Here is a 21,364-nt window from a genome sequence, read left to right as displayed (position 1 = left end):
AGGGAACGTTTCACAAAACGAGGATTTATTTGTGTTGCTGTTGCTGGTAATAATTCATATGTGCTATGACAGTGGCAAGAGTCTCTGAGCGGAACCGAGGCCCCGCTGGTGGAGCTACAGCGAGTGAGTCCCTTTTACTCTCCAGCTCTTCCCCGTGTGTTTGACCGTTTGGGAGGTTTTACCTCAAGTTCCATCTTCATTGACACGGCCAGGACCTTCACCTGGCTCTGCCGCAGCGGGCGTTACCCGGTGCTCGGGCCGGAGGCGCGGGGCTGGGGCGAGCAGCGGGGGTGGCTGCCCCGGGCCCGGGGCGCAGGCGGCGGTGAGAGCGCTGCCTCCCGCCGAGCCCCCGCCGCAGGGCTCCGGGCCGAGCCGGGGGACCCAGGGAGCCGCCCCCGCCGCTGCGCCCATTGTGCGGGGCCGGTGGCTGGGTGGGGCCGGTCGGTCCATCCCTTCCAGCACACCCGGGGCTCTCACCGCTCCTTCGGGAGGGGACCTGGGTTCGGCGGCGAGCGGCTCCCCTGCGCCAGCCTGCTCGCGGTGCAGTGTGTCAGCGGGACTGTGCCGGGGTGAGGTGCCTCTGCTCCCTTGCGCTTCCAGAAGTGTTTGCTTTTCATAGACATGCCTGGGAAATTTGCTTACTTGCTTTTACACCATCTTTCTCACTATGAAGGCGATAAAGCCTCAAGAGCGAGTTTAAGGAGGGCTCTGTGGCACTGCTCAGGCCATTCTGCCTGGTTCCCTATAGTGTAACCGTGGATGTTGGTGTGCTATTTCACCCACATCACCGGCAGCACAGGCGTGTGGGGTGAAGAGTGTTTTCTAACCAGTGCTGTTACAGTGACAGGCATTTGCTGCTCTTTACAACAGCCGGTGCTCGTAGTTGGCAGAAGGATTTTCTGAATGGAAGGATGAGGGATTTGTTGGCCTTAGACTTTGTGTTTCTCTGATCCACATGCAGAAACTGCTTACTGGGATTAGGTGACATGACTTCCTCAGGGAGGCTAAGCTCAGTGCTTGGGCTCTGCATTTCTGCTCCCAGGATGCTCTCCTGACATGAGTTGTGAGCTTGGTTTGGGCTGAATGATCAGCTTCTGGGTTGCCTCCTTTTGCTGCACTGTGAGTACAGCCGTTGTGCCACACAAGACACAGCTCTGTGAGCTCGTGTCACGTCTGTCAGAACCATTAAGCTGGCTTTATAGACTGAGTTTTGTTCACCTGCCTCGTAGCCTCGTGTCCCCCTCGGTGATGTTTGGCTCTTGACAGCTCGCAGGAGGACTGGCCTGGTTGAATAAAAATAAGCTCTTCCTCTTTACATTTCTATTAAAGCTGCTGTAAACGGAATTTATTTAGTAAAGGAAAACATCAAACTTTGTCTTTTGACATTAAAATGATGCAGATTTTCCCAATATATTTTAGGCATATTTGCATACTTATTCCCCCCCTTATCTTGAGTCATAGATCATTTTTCCATAAGCCTAAAAAGCATGGTACTGATTATGCTACCAGTAACACAAGAAAATGTTTCTTTGTGTACTGGTGTTAAAAGGCCCAGGGCTCTGTTGATTGCTTTGTTATGTATATGGTGGAATTGGGCTTGCCAACATCTGTTAGGAGTTAAGAACTTCAGCTTTGAAACAGAATTATTTCCCTATATGTTTTATGGGATAATTGCAGATAGGTGAATGGGAGGGATCCTCTCTTGGTAGGAAGAAAGCTGGGCTGAGTTTTGAGATGCTGAAGTACTGGATAGTACACACCAAATAGTGTTGACTGTGGTAGTCATAGTACAGCTGGTGCTGTAGGGGCTATTTACACAATTTCGATCGGTTTATTGCATATTTTTGTGGAACCGGTGCACTTTTAAGGGAATACTGCATTATCAAGCAGTGAATTGAGGATGAGGCACTAATCGCAACTTCCTTGTGAGGAGTTTTCTCTCTCATTCATTAATTTCAACTCAGGGTCCTTAATTGTATGTGTTTGCTTTTAATAACATCATTTCTTCTGCCCTGCCTGGGCTGCCAGTGATTGTCACGGTGGAGAGGTGACTGTTCTTAGCTGAATACCCAAATGCCAGGTTATGGTGACACCATTGCTACTACTGGATGTGCTGCCAACCAGTGGTGATATTTACATGCTCTTGTAACTCCTTACATCTGTGTCGTTCCTGGGTAGTTGTGTGGTCATTAAGTTTTCTACTTGTTACGTTTTACACTGCTCAGTTGAGCATCAAGTTCATAGTCCATGAAATATATTGAATATATGCATATTATTTTAGTGGTGATGATGCAGTTTTGAGTCTGCGTGCTACATCGGCTTTTCTAAATGCAGGACCTCTTGATTCAGCACTGAGGAAGCCACTACTAATTGTATCATAGGTATGTTAGAATGAGGAAGGGGAGCTCCTCTTTGTTGTGGGTTGTTTAGTTTTATCTTGTTTGGGTTTTTCTTTCTGCTTGGGAGAAGATCAAGCTTTTCAAGGTTTCTTCCTTCCTCTACAAAGGAGGGAAATGTTACCATCTTTCACCAAAAATTATGGATGTAGGCAGGCTTCTCATTCATTTGCTAAGGGCTTGAATTCATTTTAAGACAGATGAAACAACAAACTGAGAGAATGCTAATCTGTATTGAAAACAAGAAAAATCAGTGCAAACCAGTCTGCTCTTGTCTGCTCTTGTTTATTGTTAGAAACGCTGCTTTAACCCAAATCTGCCTTTGTGAGGACAAAATGACTGGCAAGAGCAGCACTATGAGTTAACCAGTGGCTGGCTCCCTGGAGAGATTTCTCAGATATACCACGTTGGAGATGACAACTGCTGCAGTGGCCTCTTCCATGAGCCACTCTTGAAGGCTGCGGGAAGGGTTCAGCTGGTGCAGAAGGAGCCCGTTGGTGGTCCATGTGAGGCCACATCACATTCCTCATGTCACACCTGTGTGATCTCTCGGCTCATTTCCTATGTGGTACTAGTTGTTAGAATTTAAAACTTCCCAGGGATCAGGGTAGCATTAGGCTGCAGTAGCACAAAGAGGCCAGGCTGTGTTTAAGGGCAGTTCTCTGTGATTTCAGGGACAATCAGGTCTTTGTAAAAGAAAATTATCTCTTCTTTTTTTTTTTCCTGTGGAAATGTTCACTTACAATTTCATGTGCTGTATTTTTATAGCATTTTTAAATGTGTTACAAGCTGAAATCATGGGAAGGCTGATGCAGGGGTGAAGTAGTTCAGAGCATAGTCAGAGGAGCCTTACTGCCTAAACCATTTAAATCTAGACTGTTTTTAAACTGTCAGATGCTATAAAAGGTATTAATCTTGTATAAACTTGTGGTGACTTAAGTGATTATGATATGTTTTAAAGAAAAAAAGCCCTTTATTATGTGGATTATGATTTAGGCTTCCTATTTGTAGTTTATGAGATCTGATTGCTTTCAGTTAAGAAAGCTTTTGTATAAACTGAAAGCCAGTAGGAACATTCCACTCTTACTTTCATTAAAAGGCATTAAATTAAAGCAAATATTCTGTCTTCCTGTTGATTCTCTCTGCAGCATCTGAGATCTGTATAGAGACCTTGGAAAGCACTGGTTGCAAGCACCAGCTCTGGGGTTTTCATTGCTCTTGTGCATCTTGGTTTGTTAAGAAACCACCAGTAGTAAGTTGTATTTGAAGTGTTTCACTGAGTTACAGTGTCTTGTCCTGTAAGGCAGGGCTGGTCTGTGCAAGAGATGGAGCTCTTTTCCACAGCTGCTCTGCCTGAAACACATTTCCACAGGAGCAAAGAACAGAGCCAGATGATAGCACTGCCCTTAACCACACAGGGTGCTACTTCATCTGTCTCTAACATAAACCTGGAGCAGCTTTGATCTTATTTTTCTAAACCAGGGTGTGTAATGTATTTCAAACCTAAGTGCTGTACTGCACACAGATGGTGTCCTGCGGAATAGATAAAGGAATGGCCCACATGCAACAGATGTTACCTGAATCCAGTAATGAGCTGCTGACAAGCATCAAGGTGCTTTGATGGTCCTTCTGTGTGTAGCACAGCAGTTTGTGTTAGCAGTAAATACACGTTTGTTCACAGTGCCAGCTTCTAGTTAACCTTTTGAAAATACTGGTTTTAGGCAACCGATATGAGATACTTTCAGAGTTCTGTGTTCTTCTGAAGGTTTAGTTGTGAGGTTCTTTTACTAAATAATGCCTTTGGTCAAGGTTTATAGTTGGGAGCACTATGCCTCTTGGTTTTTAAAGACATTTTTATCTGGTTCTCATCATCATCTGATCATCATCTGTCCTGATGCTGAGGAAAGAGTGGTGCTGTGTATAGTTTGTCTCTCACCAGTACGTTTGCCCAGTTCCAGTGCTGCATCAGCAGCAGATCTGGAGAAGCTATAGAAGGTATATAGGGCTGTGTACGTGGATGTCAAATGCATTTCTAGAGACAGGGTTTGACTTAATCTGTGTGGTCAGCAGATGTGTTTTAACAGCCAGGGACCTTGCATGGCTGGTGAAAGCTGGTACATGCTTCAGTGCAATCTTATAAGTTTGGTTTTCCAATTGTTTCAGCAATGCCTGATACAGAAGATGACTTGTGTCCTGAATTCGGGACACACTGCATCTTGTACTGTACTATTGCAACTGGCAGGCTCGGCTACTTAATGGCTTTTCCTTGTCTTCTGCAGCAATGTTCTTTAATTGATCCTAAAGATTCCGGATTTCATCTACCTATTTTGTCTCTGTCCACTGCATTATATAAGGCAAGCGGTAGTCCAGAACACCGTTGCCTGTGCTCTGGAGCTTGTTAGACACCTCAGTGAAACACAAAGCGGATTAGAGGTGTATGGCAGCATGCCAGCTGTGTGTGCATCAGTGTGGTTACAAGGCTGTTGGTTGTTGCTTCCTATTTCAAGGGTGAAAAGAGCTCAATTAAAGCACTGGACCGTCCCTTTGCTGAACAGTGATGAGAGAAAATGGTCCATGTGTTCATACTTTGAAGCTCCAGTTATATTTAAGTTTTTTGCTTTAATTTCTGTTTCTAATTCTAATAAAAGCTGTCCAGGAAACCATTTGTATTGGTCCTTCTCTTTTGTAAAATAAAATCAAAGGCAATGAAAGTAAAATTTCAACTTTTTCTCCCTTTTTGGTCATGTTGAAATTTACGGATATTTGTATAGAAGTGAAATAGTTTCATTTTGGTCACTCAATACTGGCACTGCGTTCCATGTGAGGACATACAGTGCTTCAGCATGCCAGTGAGCAGAGAAAATAGCTGAGAAACTAAAAAACCCAAACCAACAGTGCTAATATTTCCTTCTTATATAGTATCCTATTTTAAATGGTAGTATAAAAAGCAGTTTTACTCCTCAGTGACCTTGCTGTTGTGGCAGGAAGCTCCAGAAGTGTGCAATCCGATGTTTCTATAGCATGGAAGCATGCAGGACTAGATCTATGACACATATTCTTTGAGAGGCACTTCTGAAGTGTTTTATCACTCAGTGCTATTGAGCTTTTCTGCTGTTGTCAGCACGGAGACTTGAGAATTCAAATAAAATTACTAGAAATGGTGAAACTTTTAATTAAATGTATCTATCTTGTACTAATGACTTCCGAAAATGTCTTGTAAAAATAACATCCAACGATGAAAACAAAGCTTGAGTCACAACTGCTGTTGGTTCTGCTTTTTCCAGTTTTCCAGTGAGCACGTTGGGACACATCTCCCTGGTTTAAGCCATTCATTGCAGCCTGAACACTAGCAAGAGAATCACTAAATGGAGTGGAAGGTACCTGGGGTGTCCTGTGGAACACTGTGTGGCTGTAGGAGGCTGTGCAGGCAGAGGGGTGCTCCCCTGATGCTGCACTTGCTGCAGAGATCCCACAGCCACTTTGTGAGTCAAAAGTGAGTGGAAATGAGGAGTCCTCTCACCAAGTCTGCAGAGACCCCGCCTGGCAGGTTGATCTTTAGGCACTTTGAAGCTCTAAAGCTGATTGTAGCTCCTTGGAACCCTTGTTTTAACCTCTCTGAATTTACTTTTTTGTTGAAGACACCCTTTCTAATGCAAAAATTTTACATCGTGGTACTCACACCGAGCTGTTGGTGTCTTGCAGAATCCACATTTATCAAGAATTCTAATTAAAATTGGTCAAAACACGTAGTAGCAATTCAAGTTTCTATAGGCAGTGAATTCCTGGGTCACGTTTTAAAATACAAATGGCATATGTGAATTATAAAAAGAGGTGACGATAGTGATTCCTTTGTAGTTCCATTTGCTTTAAAAAATCAGTAAAATAGAGTTTCTGGAGCTCCATTCCTCACATTTTCATGTTCATGAGGGGCTGGTGCTGGTGGGGAGCACACAGGGCAGGTAAGTGTGAGCCTGGGAGGTGACTTGCTTGTGACCCTTGTAGAGTCTGGGTATGGCATGAAACAAAGTGCCCAGTGTTTGTTCACACAGCAGGAGAAGCATCTTGGGTTTGTGCAGTCACTCTGAACCTTATGTGAATGGGAGCAGATGCATCAGCGTGGGGCTCACAAGCTGTGGTTGGCTCCTGGGTGCTCGAAGCATGTTTGAGGCTGACACCTTGTTGCCTGGCTGGTGGTGGGGGTGTTTGTGGGACCTCCCAGTAACCCATGTACTGCAGAGGCTGTTGGTGGTGGCTCCTCCGGGGACTCAGTTGTGCCTCTTGGTTGATTCTGTCCTGTGAGAGAGAGGAGGACATGCATGGAGCCACTGTTCCCACCTTCCAGCTCGCCTGCTGGGTGAGCTGCTGTGGCTTTGCCTCCTGTTACGTTTCAAGAGGGAGATTTTTTCCTTGCAACTCTCGGCCTTGTGAAGATTTTTGGTATTTAACAGCCAGGTATTGAAATAAAGAGACTTTTCTTCTCAGAATCCTACCTTAGGTTTTTCTGCTCCTTTTGATGGTTCTGACATTTGGTTTGTGGAGAATTTATCACAAAATAGAGGTTTAGTTTCCATTCAGATAAAGGAATAGGTGAACTTCAGTATTTTGTTTTATAGAGAACTAAAAGAAAGTTGAATGTAGAGAAAATGAAATAACCAAAGTGTTCGTAGTTATCTCCTGTAGAACATTTTTCAGGTGATTCAGAATCTTTAACCTATCTTTAAAGATGCAGATTTCCATGTAGAAAAGCTGACAATACTTTCCTCTTCTTGCAGCTTCCTATAAAGGCTGGCCAGCAAAATACCCACACCAAAGTCAGTACGGAGCACAACAAGGAATGTCTCATAAACATTTCCAAGTACAAGTTTTCCCTGGTCATCAGTGGTCTCACCAATATCTTAAAAAATGTTAATAACATGGTAAGTTTTCTAATTTTGGATTGTTGGGTTAGGGTTCATGTGGGGTCTCCAAAGCAAGTAACAAAACTGGCCATACCCTAGCAGTACTGGGGTTTTTTGGCTTTAGTGGGAGACTTTGCAGCAAGCTCTTCTGGATGTCAGCTGTGTAAAGATGTGCTAAAGCACTACAAAGGATTGATAAGGTCTGAAAATAGATTGTCCTGATGATGGGGGTTTTAGGCTGCTTAAAGTTTGTGAGAGAATTTGTGTTAAACTCCATAGGCACGAAGGAATGTGTTGATGTGTAAGATGATTGATAAATGAGAACTATGCAGTTATAGCAAGTTTCTGTATGTGATATATAGATTTTCAGAGGAAAGACCTAGCTAAGAATGCCAATAAAAAAAGTCAACATTTGCTTTGCACAGAGTTGTAAGACTTAACATTTTTTGTGTTTGATGGATGGAGCTACTGTATGAATTGGCAACATTTTGGAAGGATTTCTGTAGCTGAAACCAGAGAGACCAGCAGACTGTCAGCATAGTCTTAGTTTAGCACACAGAGGGTTTGCACTCTGCTGAAGTTGAGGTAACCTCTCCAATGGTTTAAAATACAGCTTCCTTTGGGTGACTTCTACACGTGTGCCTTGTGTAGACCTATTTTTGGTGAAATCTTTTCTGCTTTATTTTGCTGTCTTACTATTGCTGGAACTAGTTGCTACTGTTGGCAGTAAAAGTGGGTGCTGGCTTCAACAACCAATGGCACTCTGCCTTCCTCCTGCATCTGAAGCGTGGGGTCTCTTTGGAGCCTCTCCTGTGTTTGGTCCTGTGGTCTGTGCTAACTTCTGCAACACTCTAATAAGCTTGTCAGTATGGATTTGTCGTAACATCAATTCTATTAAGATGTTGGCAACGAAATAGGTAAGTGGGAAAGAGTCAGCAGTAACTGATACCAAAATAGGTTCTGGAAAGGTATAACCTTCATTTCTGAGTACATTACAGGCCTGATGGAGGTAAGGGGCTGCAGTGCACCTCCAGCTGTGCTTTGTGGTAACTGTTCCTTGTTAGACTTGGCATTGCAGACTGGCCAAAGGTATTTCTTCAGCAATAATGTTTTAATTCCTATTTTAATCTGATCTTCGTTGGCTTTGTTTCTAAGCTCAAACCCAGAGCTGTAAAGGAGCCATAACTTCTGTGTCACTTTGCTGCATTAATGCATTACAAGTCAAATTTCTGTGTCTCAGATGAATCTGTGTCCTTTCTACTTCTAGAGAATATTTGGAGAAACTGCTGAAAAGAATTTGTATCTATCTCAGCTGATTATCTTGGATACACTGGAAAAATGTCTGGCAGGGGTGAGTAGGCTTGCACAAGCCACTGCTAAGCTGGAATTAAATGAGTTAGAGCACACAAGTCAAATGCTTGTGTATCTGTTACTTCTGGTGCTAAAGTTAAAACTCATCTGTTTAGAGCAAAGTAGGATTAATGCCATTTAGAAAATTCTAAACCTTCCTGTAACTGCAATCACTTGATACAACTGAGAAATGAAGGATTTAGGGGTGCTTTTTTCCTGCCTAAAATCAGTGGTTTTTTTTTCAGCTAAAAAGATTCAAATAAACTTTTGAATTTGCCCTTCCCACTACTCAGCTGATTTATGGAGCTACAAATAATGTTTCTCTTTTAATAACTTGTTAACAAGAACACAGCCATACTCAGAGACATGTGTGAACTGGAGGAAGGGAAGCCACAACCCAAAGGAAGAATGAGATGTGGCTGTGAAGCTTCACTAGGTTTTTTAAAGCTTTGAATGCTTGTGGCATGTCCTGCTCACTATTTAAGTAGATGCATCAACACGTTTTTGTCTTAAACACTTCTAAACAATTTAAACAGAAAAAGTAAGGGATAGTAAATCATGTTAAAAGTAGCAGATAATTCAGTTCAAGTGTCTGTTTTCTGCTTACAGTGGTGATTTTTCCTTACCTTTCTTAAAACTTTCAGTTTTTGAAGTAATTTGTCATGAGCTGCTGTATACAGCAGAGACTTTGCTATCACTATTCGAAAGATTACTTTTGCAGGTGTTTCCTAGATTGCATTAGTTCACCATGTCCAGACTTCCACTGGGAGTCCAGTCTTGAGCTTTCCAGCGAGAGCTGTGCTGCAAGGCAGTTTCTATTACCTTTGGGATGTAAGCGGTTCTACAACTTACTGTGTGAAGCTGTGTAATTGCAAAGCCAAACTTCACAGTGAGCAAGGTTTGCAGTGGTTTATTCCTTTAGCAAGAAAGGAACTTCTTTTTGAAAGCTGTATTCCTGGAGGAATGGCATGGAATCAGCTAAGCTCTTTGCTGTTTCCCTACAACAGTTTCTGAAGTTCTTTCTTTATAAAGCATTGACCTTACTATGGTTAGCTTTGTCAAGCAGCATATCTTGCATTACAGTACTAAAACAGGCTGAATAGTTGTGGATTCTTCTAAAATCACAGAAGAGCCAGGTAAATACCTTCTCCAGAGTAATTTTCAGGTTGTACAGCTGAGATAAATGCTGCTTCTTGGCGTTTCTTGTCTTTGGTGCAGAGTTGGAAAAGCTGTTTTAACCTCAGAAGTTAATTCTATAAAACTATTCCTTACATGCATGTTGTTTGAAATGTCAGTGGGTTTTTCCTGATGATGATATTTGAACAGCCTAAAATTGCGCTGAATACTTCTTGCTTTGTCAGTTTAAATGAGAGCAAGTTGAGCCAGTGTATGTTTAATAAGACTTGAGCCAAAGTTCTATACAAAGAGCGTTGTGTTCTGCGCTATCTTCAGCCGTATTTCTTGCTCCCTGTTCTTGCTCAATGTTTCATCAAGTTCTCATGGCAACAGGACTCAGGTCAACTAAGTGGGAGTCTCTGAAACTTCCCAATTCCCTATGGTAAATTCATTGGTAGAATTTTAGAAAGCTTTAATGCTGACCCTCTGTTAAAACTTGCTTTTAGTAGAGCAAAGTTTCACTTTGAATTCTTTTGTAAATAGTTTCCTTATGTCTCATACTGTGCAAACTGGCAAAAATGAGATGTTTCTGTTGCAGGAAAGTTAAGCCATTTTTGACTCGTGTAGAGCAATCCCAGGCAAGAGAAAGGGAGAACCTCTTTTTCAGCTCACTTTTTTAATATAAAATACTTGCTGTCAAAATACAGTGGTTCAAGTCCTACCCAAAAGAGAGGTAAGGGTGGGTCTTTGCTCTTTGAGCTTCCATTCCAAACCAAGATAGTTAATGCTCTACTGCTAATACTTTACACAGATCAACAGGGATAAAGATGCTTTGCTTCAAAAACTAGTTTGATCTTTTGCTTGGTCCTTGATAACATTGATTAACCCAGTGTCCTGTATATCTTGGAGACTTAGCTGAAAATGTAAGATGGTTTGAATGACATGAGTTACTGTTCAAATGGAAAGAAGCCTGTTCTGTGCAGACTACTCACACTATGGCCAGGGCTAGCCTTCAGGCAGTTAGAAGTTTAGATTCAGGTCCTGTGCCTACTTACCAGTGGCAGATGCTCCATGTTTTTTTGCCTCCAAACCGGAATTTCATGCAATACTGCGTGTTTATTTTTAGCAACCAAAGGATACCATGCGACTAGACGAGACTATGCTGGTGAAACAGTTGCTGCCAGAAATCTGCCACTTCATCCACACCTACCGTGAAGGGAACCAGCACGCAGCTGAGCTGCGGAATTCGGCCTCTGGGGTTCTTTTTTCTCTGAGCTGCAATAACTTCAATGCTGTGTTCAGCCGCATTTCCACCAGGTAGGTGCTCTCAGTAGCCTGACATAGTGTGTTAGAAGATCTGCTACATAGTGGTGTGTAGAACATCCATCATGAGGTGTAGTCTTCCTAAGTTCAGAAAAGTTAACTGTTTAAATGATATCTGACAAGATGGTTCCTTAGTTCCTAAGTGAAACTACCTCTCGAAACTTCACTTGAGTTTCTGGTTACCAAATGAACCTGTTTCATACCCATGCTAGGTCACCGCCAGCAGAGTTTCTGTGAGCTGCATTTACTGCATTTTTAGTTTGCTTTCATAAGTACATGTCAAATGCTATTGTAGACTGAAAATAGTGGTAACTCAGTTGAATAAGTTCTTGCAAGGTGTTTTGGAAAACAAAGGCTGCTGAAGATGATGGGTTGCATACATTTGCCTGTGAGTTTAGAATGCATGATTTCAGCTTGTCTGCAGCTTGACTGGAGCCCCAGGGCTGTTTTCCTTCTGAATTTTTCCTGCCTGAAGGCTTTTATGTCAAATCTGTCTTAGGCCTGAAGGGGGCAAAACAGCTGGGCAGTTTGTTAGTTGTTGGAAAAGACCCATTTGTCTTCTGCCTGACTTGAGTTTCACAGCACATTGACTGTAAAAATAACTGTCTTTGCTAAGTGAGAAGAGAGACAGGCCCAAAGTTTCCATCTATTCTTTGCTCTGTTTGCCTTGTTCCACATCCTTCTGATGTTTCAGCATTTGCCAATCCACTGGAGTTGTGCTTTTTATTACTGAAATACTTAGATGTTTTTTGAAAGATGCTTGAGGCAGCTTAGCTCCAGGCACATGTTGTCACAACTAACATCACCCTTGCTTTGCTAGGAGTGGAGCTTGGGCAGCCTCCTGTGGTCCCATAGCAATGAGTGTGCCAATTTAATTGAGACAAAGATTTATATATTCCTTCTAATGGAAGAACAGTTCCTTCCCACATGCTGGAAAACACTTGCATTTTAGAAATCAGTCTAAAATTATTTAATAATTTTAAATTTTAAGTATTTTTAAAGCTTTTGCAGAGCTATAATAACTTCTGCTTCAAGAACATGGACTTGGCAGCTAGGATGGAGGATGTGGTTTTACTCAATAGGTTGATTATGTTTTGTTGCTTATGGAAATGGAAACAATTTCTTTTGCTCCTTTTATAGGAAGTATTTTTCAGTTGAAGTCTTTTGACAGTCTTTGAATCTGGTCCATGGATCTATATTTATTCACATGTCTCTAGCATGGTTTAGTTCTCAAGCTCCAAATCCCTTCCTGCCATCCCTCAGAGCTGGCACACAGTGCTTTTTCCCTAACCTGTTTTTCGCTTCAGATGGCTTGTACATGAACAGTTAAATATTTGACCAGTTGTTGCTGATCTCCACAGGGGTCAGCCTGCCGACAGTTAGCATTGCTGATCTTTTGACCTGTGCTTCCTGTTTAGGCATATTTCTAGGCCTTGTACAGCAGCTGGGGGATTTTTGGCATGAAAAGCACAGCACTGGGGACCTTCCCATTCCCAGCGAGGGCTGTTAAATTGAAGAAATGAAGAACTGCTTTTGTGTGTAGTACTAGAAATCACATTCCATGTCTAAAACACATCTGTAGCTTTGGAACAAGACATGGCAATCTTTAGTTTGTGAGAACATACGATTTAGTTATTAGTGGCTTAGTATCTGATGAGATGTTTAGTAAATCATCAGATGCAAAAGTGTAAAAGATGCTGTTCTGTTTAAACTGGTGTGATTAAACTTTGATCAGACCAGAAAAAATGTGGCCCTCCTTTAGCTTACAAGGGGTGGTTGTAGCTCAGTGATGTTAAGTACCTTCAGTCACTGCTTTAGTCTTGAGAAATGACCTGGGGCAAGACTTGCTGTTAAGGAGCAGTAGTCTGAAGGTGTCACGATTCCACAAATTTAATATTTAGTTGGAAAGATGACAAGATTACTGCTACAGTATGGTAGATAACAGAAGGATTTAGGCAACTCTTGGGCATAAACAGACTGTCACCAGATGGTGTTGGTATCCTGTAAGACTCATCACTGGTATTTCTAGATCCATTTTTCAGTATGAGGATGGAGCAAGATAAGATGTTAACACTTAATCATTCAAGCTTCATCTTCCATTTCTAAACCTGGAGAAGTTTATCTGAGGAGATCAGATAATCCTCCCCTGCTGTTCCAATGTGTACAACCATAGGCATGTGTTCATACCTCTCTGACATAATCCCATTGAGAAGTTAGTTTACTTTGCATATTTTTAGATTACAGGAACTGACTGTTTGTTCAGAAGATAATGCTGATGTTCATGATATTGAACTTTTACAGTACATCAGTGTGGATTGTTCCAAACTAAAGCGACTCTTGCAAGGTATGATTTGAGCCTGTGTTTTGAAATACTGTTAACTTGAATATGGCTAGTTAGAGCTGACACAATGCTGTTGATCTGTGTATCTTTTTATTGCCGTGGTTTACTCCAAATAGTCACATATTTACCAGTGTATTTTAGAATATTTAAGTCACAGAAACACATTGGTTTAAAAACGGCTTTCCACTTCAGGTGTCTTTTATAATCTGTGTTGCTTTTTAGAACCAGGTGTCTTTCCTAAATGCAGAAATGTTTTACCTTTACAGAGACGGTATTCAAGTTTAAAGCCCTTAAGAAAGTAGCTCAATTGGCTGTTATCAACAGTCTTGAAAAGGTGAGTATTTTAATGTTGTCTTCTGTTTCATTGCTTATTTGCGGACTTGCTCTAATTAAGGAGTAGTTGCGATTCAGTAATTTACGATGAAGTGTAAGTCGGTGCATCCCTTCGATGCATGTATGTTCTGCAAGAGATGTTGAGTGATTAGAAGAAGAAAATCTCGCTTTGTTTGAATACATAATTCAGAGAAAATATTTGGAAGCTCTGGAATGTAAAGATGTTTTGCATTATCTGCAGGCATTTTGGAACTGGGTGGAAAACTATCCTGATGAATTCACAAAGCTGTATCAAACACCTCAGACTGATATGGCTGGTAAGGCATAACCAATGATACACTGTTCCAAAGACACATTCCCTTGCATTTTTGGCCCTCTCTGCTTCTTGTGCAGCCTACAAATAAGAATAACCCCAAATTTGTTTCAACCCTTCCGAGGGCAGGCAGGGGTTTATCATTGTCTCTTGTCTCTCCTGACTCATGTTTTAACTAAAAAGTGATTCATTTTGTGGTTCACAGCACAAAGAAATAAAACCTAGAATGTGGAAACTCTTGAAATGTATTTTTTCATCTTGATACATGAAAAACCTTAGAGACCATCACCTGCGTTTGTCTCTAGGCAAAAAGAGAGGAAAACTTAACGTTTTCAGGGAAACCATGTCTTTAACTGGGTTGAGACCATTTTGCCCCCAGTAGCGTGCCAGTAATGTGCAAACCAGAACTTTTCTTCTGTGTAGCTGGAGCTATCCCTCTTTATACCTTTTATACCTTTTGTACCTATTCTTGGGCTTATATTTTCTACAGATTGTGCAGAGAAGTTGTTTGACTTAGTGGATGGCTTTGCTGAAAGCACAAAACGTAAAGCAGCAGTTTGGCCACTGCAAATCATACTCCTGGTCCTGTGTCCAGAGATAATCCAAGATATAGCAAAGGACGTAGTGGAAGAAACTAAAATGAACAAGGTAAGAGAAGAAAAGTATCTGAATTTGGGTTCTGATTTCTAGAGGATGCTTGGTTTTGCTTGTTCGGTATTTCAGGTGTATTTTGTCTTTACTGCTTAAAAAGCACATTACAATTCCATATGTATATTCATGCACCCTTTTTAAGTTCTCACCTAACATATGTTCTGTCACTGTCAATACTTCATACAGATAGTGTGTCCCAAACAGTGTTACATCAGAACTTTTACATCTCCTTGGAGATTTAAATCCCAGCGATGTGATTTTTCCCCTGGTAGCATTACTTCTAGCTGGCCGGTGTGGTGCTGCCCTGGATGTCTGCAGTGTGTGTACTGGGTGGTCCCTAATAGCAGCACCTGTGGCAGATGTTGAATTAGATGAGGCTGCAAACCCGACGGTTAAGAGTAAACAGCCATCTATCTTTGTACCATTCTCATTGCCCCAGATAATAATGAAGTTTAGTAATCATAACATTTCTCCAGAATGCTGCATCAAGTTGTTTTTTGCAGTCCCAATATCCATGATTTCCAATGAGAAAACAAAGTGTTGTTTGGTTTTAATATTTAAGGATCTAAAAACCCTGCCCACAGATTACCAGAGCTCTGGCTATAACTATTCCTGGTTTGAATTGTGCAGAAGCTGTTCCTGGACAATCTCAGGAAGGCACTTGCAGGCCACGGTGGGAGCAGACAGCTGACTGAAAGTGCTGCTATTGCTTGTGTCAAACTGTGCAAAGCTTCTACGTACATCAACTGGGAAGATAATTCTGTCATTTTTCTACTAGTGCAGTCCATGGTGGTAGATCTGAAGGTAAAACTGTCTGTTTCCTATTTGCAAGGAAGAAATCTGAATTTTAAGATACTGAAATACTTTACATTTCTCCTTAATTGAATACCATAGTGGGTGGAAGTGCAAAATGTTGTATTGACAGTAGACATGGGTAATCTTGGTGTCTGATTTATACATTTCTGTTTTTTTTGGAACACACAGAATTTGCTGTTTAATCCAAGCAAACCTTTTTCAAGAGGCAATCAAAATGCAGATGTAGACCTTATGATTGACTGCTTGGTTTCCTGTTTCCGCATAAACCCTCATAATAACCAACACTTTAAGGTGAGAATGCTGCCTACTGGTAAGTCATTCTCCACATACTGTTGATGACCTGTCAGTTATGAAAGATACACTAACAGCAGCTGGAAGCTCACGAATGAGTTCAACTGTATAGATATCTCTTAGTAATAAATCCCTGCATGTTTTTATAACTCTATCCTTAGCTGATTTCCTTTCTCTTGTTTAGATTTGACAGCTTTGTCAATTTAATAAAAAGGCTCCACTCTGTTGTTCAGTATGATAAGAAAGATGGCAAAGACAGAGATGTTCCTAAGTAGCTTTTATGTGTTTTTATTATAGATCTGCCTGGCACAGAATTCCCCATCAACATTTCATTATGTGCTGGTAAATTCGCTCCACCGAATCATCACAAATGTGAGTTCTGAAAGTATTTCATCAGCCCAATCTGTAATTTCTCTTCACATCAGCATCTGCTTATTAAATACAGTTTGAATAGTACACCATATTCTGTAGCCAGAATCCACGCAGCAGGAGTTGGTTGCTGGTAAGGAAGGACATACAAATCTTTGTTCATGCTGTCCACCAGTTGGGTTCCCAGTTTAAGAGCTTGTGTTCCTGTATAACATTTCAGCAGAGATATGCTTTGATACCCTCTGATGTAGGATGACAAACGAATCTTTATGTTTTCTGGTTATATAGTAGGTAATGCTTTATTGATGCATGAAAAACACTCTCAGGACATGCAGAGTTACTCCACATCTAGCATATTGACATGAGAACCTGGGGGAAGAGCTGCCCTCATGGTTTCGTCCAGGGATTTGATCAGTATGAATTGAAATAGTGTAAAATTTGTAGTAAACGCTGAATACCAAAAGTAGTTTGAAAGTTTGTACAGTTGCTGACCTTCAGTTTGTTACTTGCTTTAAGTCACTAAAATAGCACTTTAATTTTCATTCTGTTCAGTATGAAAGGAGTCAGTGTCGAGCAGCCAGCCTAACTTAACTTACAAAACACGTTCTATTTCATTTATCCCAACAACATAATGAAAAAGCTATACTTCAGGAGAAACAGTATTAGGCACTTTAGCAAATGGGGGAGAAAATGTTCCTGTAGATGTGGTGGTGCAATACAGCTTTTCAGATATTATCAAGTACTTCAGATACCAATTTTCCATTTTGTTCAGTGTATCACAGTGAATTGAGTGCACATTGTTTGTTTTGAAGTATTACATCGGAACACTCAGTATCCTGAAATCCCCAATGGCTGCCTGCATTTGTGGGTACAGAGTTTGTGCTTGCTCAGAAAGAGTAACACAGGGAGCAGCTGAGTTGGAAGTCTTGCTTCTGTTACATGTTTAAGTCACTAACGTTTTAAATCATACGAGTTTCACAGTGAGAATACAGGATTAAGGTGTGGGTGATGCAGTGTAAAATACTCCATGTGTAAAGGTTGGTTACACCACAGCTTTTGTAACGTTTGGAGGTCTGAAATGAATGATAATCCAAGTCCTGCACTGCCAGTTTGAACACTGCTGTGTTGTGGTTGCAGTCGGCGCTGGACTGGTGGCCGCGGATCGACGCTGTGTACTGCCACTCCATGGAGCTGCGCAGCATGTTCAGCGAGACCCTTCACAAGGCGATCCAGGGCTGCGGGGCCCACCCGGCCATTCGCATGACTCCGGTAAGGCTTCCAAAGGAGCTCTGCAAACACAGCCCCTCGGTTTTCCTGTGTCTCCATCCCATTCCAGCTTTTTTATCCATTAACTTTAGACTGGAAACTAGAGGGGGGGAAGAACATTGCGATCCAAAAAGCAACAGAGAGCCATACATGCTCTGTAAACCTTGCAGGCCTTGGTGTATTGACTAACTGGTTTTGGTCGGTTAGTGATGTATGTTTCTCAGTTTTCATGCTGCTTTTAAATGGGCAACATAGAAGTATTTCTTCTGTAACTGTCCTCTGTGGCTAACTGTTCATTTTAAGCTTTCTTGCTGTGTGCATAGCTAGGTAATATGTCCATTCTTGTTTAATCTGACAACAAAAGCATTCTGTATGTGAAGATAATGTCTGAAAACTGCAATGCTTTTCCCACGATTGACATGAGTATCTCTTTCATTTCTCTTGCTTTCTGTTGAGCAAATTGACTGTTTGGTCTTGGTGACAGCATCAAAGTGAAAGATTTTTCAGGCATTATGAAATAAAGTCAATATTCTTGCTTGACTTGGAAAAAAGTCCTTGGTAAATGCAAATTTGTAGGTCATCCAAATTTTTTAGTAAGTTCACATGCAGCTGCGTGGCCTTTCTTCAGCAGTTCCCACTGAGGACTTTGGATGTGGTAAGGGAACTTGGTTGTTTTGAAAGGCCTAAAATGTTACAAATGAAAATACTCTTATTGGGCTTCTCAAATGAAAGCAAATGATCAAAATACCTTTAATTGAAAGCTACAACATGTTTAACTTGCTTTTTACATGTCTGTATTCATCTGTTGAGAAAATAGCAGGGGTTTTGTAATGGCAACTCGGACATTGATTGGTGGTGCTTTGTCTTCTGCTTCTTATTTTCCGTTCTTATTGCCTGCTGTCGCTCACATGGTCAGATGCCAACCAGTCACTGTTTTGCATGGCAGTGGGCCTCTGTTGCTGTAAGTATGACCCATTGTAACTACCGCAGAAAAGCCCTCCCTTGCTCTGACTTTTCTGTGCATAGTTACCACTGCAGTCACCTCACTTCATCTGGGGACAGAAGGTAGTGTGGTTTACACAAGAACATAGGATGGGAGGAGATCCCAGCACTGCCTCTGGCAACTGCAGCGTGATCCCTTGCACAACCAGCTGAGGTCCTTCCTGGGAGTAACAGCCTTTACTTGGTTCTGGTCTTTTCTTTCTGCCCCCTTTTCCATCACGATGCTCTTCCAGAATCTCCCCGCTCTGGTTGTTAGAGCCATATCTAATTTCCAGCCTAAACTTATTTATGTCTAACTTGTCCCCGTTGTTCTTGTTCCAGTGTTGCCTGTTAGCTTCAAACTGGTGTCTACCCCCTTGCTGTACCTGCAGAGAGCAGTTATGTCCCTGTCTTTGTTTAGCATAGGCTTTAGTTTTGATTGTGTGAAGTAAATAAATTGCTTCACAGAACAAGTTGGCTTCTTTTGCCATGTGCCTCTTCTCAGAACTCCCTTTACTGTAGCTTTAGGAGAGAATTAGTTAACTTGACCAGTGTGGAACCAGTTTCTTGATTGGATGCTTTTTGTGTGATAGATTTTCTGTGTATTTTCATAATAGTTCTATCATAATGAGGTTCTTATTTGCTGTAGAATTGAGTTATACGATGTCATATCTCTTCAGTCACCATGAGGATTATTTCCAGCTAATTTGGGTGGGTTTTTTTTTGTTCAAAAGTCGTAAAGTTCAGTGAAAATAAAAAACCAGTTACTGTTCGAGCTTCACAAACTATAAACTACACAGGATACTTAAAAAAGCTGAGTGTCCAAAGAGCCTTGTATCCTCTCTTGTGGTGAATATCCACAACAGTGATTTGTTTGTCCAAGTTACTGTCCTGTAACTATTTTGGTACCTATAAGCAAAAATGCAGTTTCAGTCCCTCCTGGTATAAGATTGAAATTAATGAAAATACAAATTCTGTAAAGTAATTGAAGAGATGAAATTCTTTTGATTTTGGACATAGTGGGGATCACTCAACACAAGTTCACCTTTTTAATACATGTATTTATATGTGTGTATATGTGTACAGACATGCACACATACATATATCGTGTTCCTCAGAGGTTAGCATGTATCCAGGTTATTTTTGGTTGAGATGAAGGAAGAGCAGTCGCTTGCCATACAGCAGTAGTAGAACATGATATGGTTCATCTTGGAGTCAAACCAGAATACCTAATGTGAAATCTCAGTGCATACCTTGCCTGTCCAAATGTCCTTCATTTCACGAAGGAGAAGGAAGTTGTCCAGAAGTAGTTCACTGCTTTTTCAGATGGAGCTAGATTTATTTCACCGAAGCAATGCACTGCCTACCTTGTGAGAACCAAAAGGTTCATTTTTCAGAGGTCGCAGAGATGAAAATGCTAAAATCCAGACTGATGATGACAGAATATAAAGAGAATTATTTTGCCTTTGAAAGAGAGTTCCCTGCCCTCCCATGTGTTCAAACTCACTTGGAAACTTGGAAACATTTACTTTTATTTCTTTCTCAGACCAGAGAGAATCCCTGTAAATATTTTTGGTCCTTTTATCCATTTTTCCTTGGCCACAATTCGTCTTATGCATAAACTTTCCTTATGCTCACATGCAGCTCACTAGAACAATCTGGAAGGAAACTGTAAAGATACTAAAGGGATAGAGTATGCAGATGTAAAAGGGGATTTTTAAGGAGACAGCTGTGTGCCTGTACTGGAGTGAGTTTTAGATACTTTCAAAGTTCTTAATGAATTATGGATTATAAAAGCAATACACTTATAAAATGTTTCATTACAGCTACTGTGTAGCCTGCCTTACTGACAGTGACTGTGGTTTTCCTTCTGTCAGAGTCTTACATTTAAGGAGAAAATGACAAGCCTTAAATTTAAAGAAAAACCTACTGATCTGGAAACCAGAAGCTACAAGTTCTTGCTGTTATCCTTGGTAAAGCTGATCCATGCTGATCCAAAGCTGTTGCTATGTGTAAGTATATCGTACTACTCATCCATAGGAAAATTTACTTTTGAAGCTACTGAATAAATACAAACTGAAACCATAAACCTGGCACTTAGGATACTTTCCTACTCATTCTTTTCTTGGGTTTTAATGCTGCTTTGAAAGGAAAAAGGCAAAAGTAAAAAGAAACTGTAAAGAGTTGCAGCACAAGGAAAGGGATCATAAAGCTCTAACTCTGGAGGGGGGCAGGATGAGAGAGGAATAGAAGAAGAAAGCTAAACTAAAGGTTGGGGGAAAACAAGTCATCATTTCACTGAGTAGAAGGACAGGTGTGGTCTTCGATCTCCCACTTTTCTCAGGTCTGTTTATTGTTTCAATATTTCAGTTGTGTCAAAGATCTGATGTGCACAGGGTGTTACAGCTTAAAACTGACATAGTCCCTAAAAGATCCAGGAATCCGCCTGGTTAATCACAGGGAGTGGTTGGTCACTAAAATGTTTTACATTCAAAGTAACACGGTCGGTCAGTAATAAGTTTTACAACTTAAACTTTGTTTGCCTCTTGCTGTTAGAATCCAAGGAAGCAAGGGCCTGAGACACAGGGGAGCACGGCCGAGTTAATTACGGGCCTCGTGCAACTCGTTCCGCAGTCCAGCATGCCAGATATCGCACAAGAAGCCATGGAGGTAAGAGAGCACGTCCTCTGTGCCAGGTGAGGGGTGCACAGGTAGATCAAGGCTTTTGCAGAAGCTCTGAAGTTCTGTGTTTTGGAGTTTGGTCTCTATTGATACTTTTCTAAATGCCTCCTGCACTAAAAGTCTTCCAGGAGGTTCCAGTTACGTTACGCTGCTGTCTTCAGATTCCTGTTCTAGAAAATGCACTATAGTGTCTGTGCTCCATTGGCATCTTTCATGCTTTAGGTTTTCACAGGTAGAC

At 41.4% G+C, this 21,364-nt stretch overlaps 1 protein-coding gene across 1 annotated transcript in view; it reads left to right on the top strand.

Annotated features, from left to right (window-relative positions):
- Nucleotides 1–6,712: 6,712 nt before the first annotated feature.
- Nucleotides 6,713–21,364, top strand: part of NF1 (neurofibromin 1) — a 63,408-nt gene continuing 48,756 nt past the window's right edge. Inside the window, exons 1-15 of the mRNA XM_057416680.1 lie at nucleotides 6,713–6,750; nucleotides 7,120–7,312; nucleotides 8,562–8,645; nucleotides 10,887–11,077; nucleotides 13,321–13,427; nucleotides 13,691–13,758; nucleotides 13,999–14,074; nucleotides 14,561–14,718; nucleotides 15,352–15,525; nucleotides 15,706–15,828; nucleotides 16,126–16,200; nucleotides 17,335–17,466; nucleotides 18,380–18,424; nucleotides 20,322–20,456; nucleotides 21,001–21,114. Of these exons, the coding sequence (XP_057272663.1) occupies nucleotides 6,713–6,750; nucleotides 7,120–7,312; nucleotides 8,562–8,645; nucleotides 10,887–11,077; nucleotides 13,321–13,427; nucleotides 13,691–13,758; nucleotides 13,999–14,074; nucleotides 14,561–14,718; nucleotides 15,352–15,525; nucleotides 15,706–15,828; nucleotides 16,126–16,200; nucleotides 17,335–17,466; nucleotides 18,380–18,424; nucleotides 20,322–20,456; nucleotides 21,001–21,114 (1,713 nt within the window). The remainder of the gene's footprint in view (nucleotides 6,751–7,119; nucleotides 7,313–8,561; nucleotides 8,646–10,886; nucleotides 11,078–13,320; nucleotides 13,428–13,690; nucleotides 13,759–13,998; nucleotides 14,075–14,560; nucleotides 14,719–15,351; nucleotides 15,526–15,705; nucleotides 15,829–16,125; nucleotides 16,201–17,334; nucleotides 17,467–18,379; nucleotides 18,425–20,321; nucleotides 20,457–21,000; nucleotides 21,115–21,364) is intronic.

Source organism: Pezoporus wallicus, unplaced genomic scaffold (genome assembly GCF_028554395.1).
Source record: "Pezoporus wallicus isolate ANWC-B61680 ecotype Strahan unplaced genomic scaffold, APGP_CSIRO_Pwel_v1 contig_13961, whole genome shotgun sequence".
NCBI lineage: Eukaryota > Metazoa > Chordata > Aves > Psittaciformes > Psittacidae > Pezoporus > Pezoporus wallicus.
This window is presented reverse-complemented; position numbering and strand designations above follow the sequence as displayed.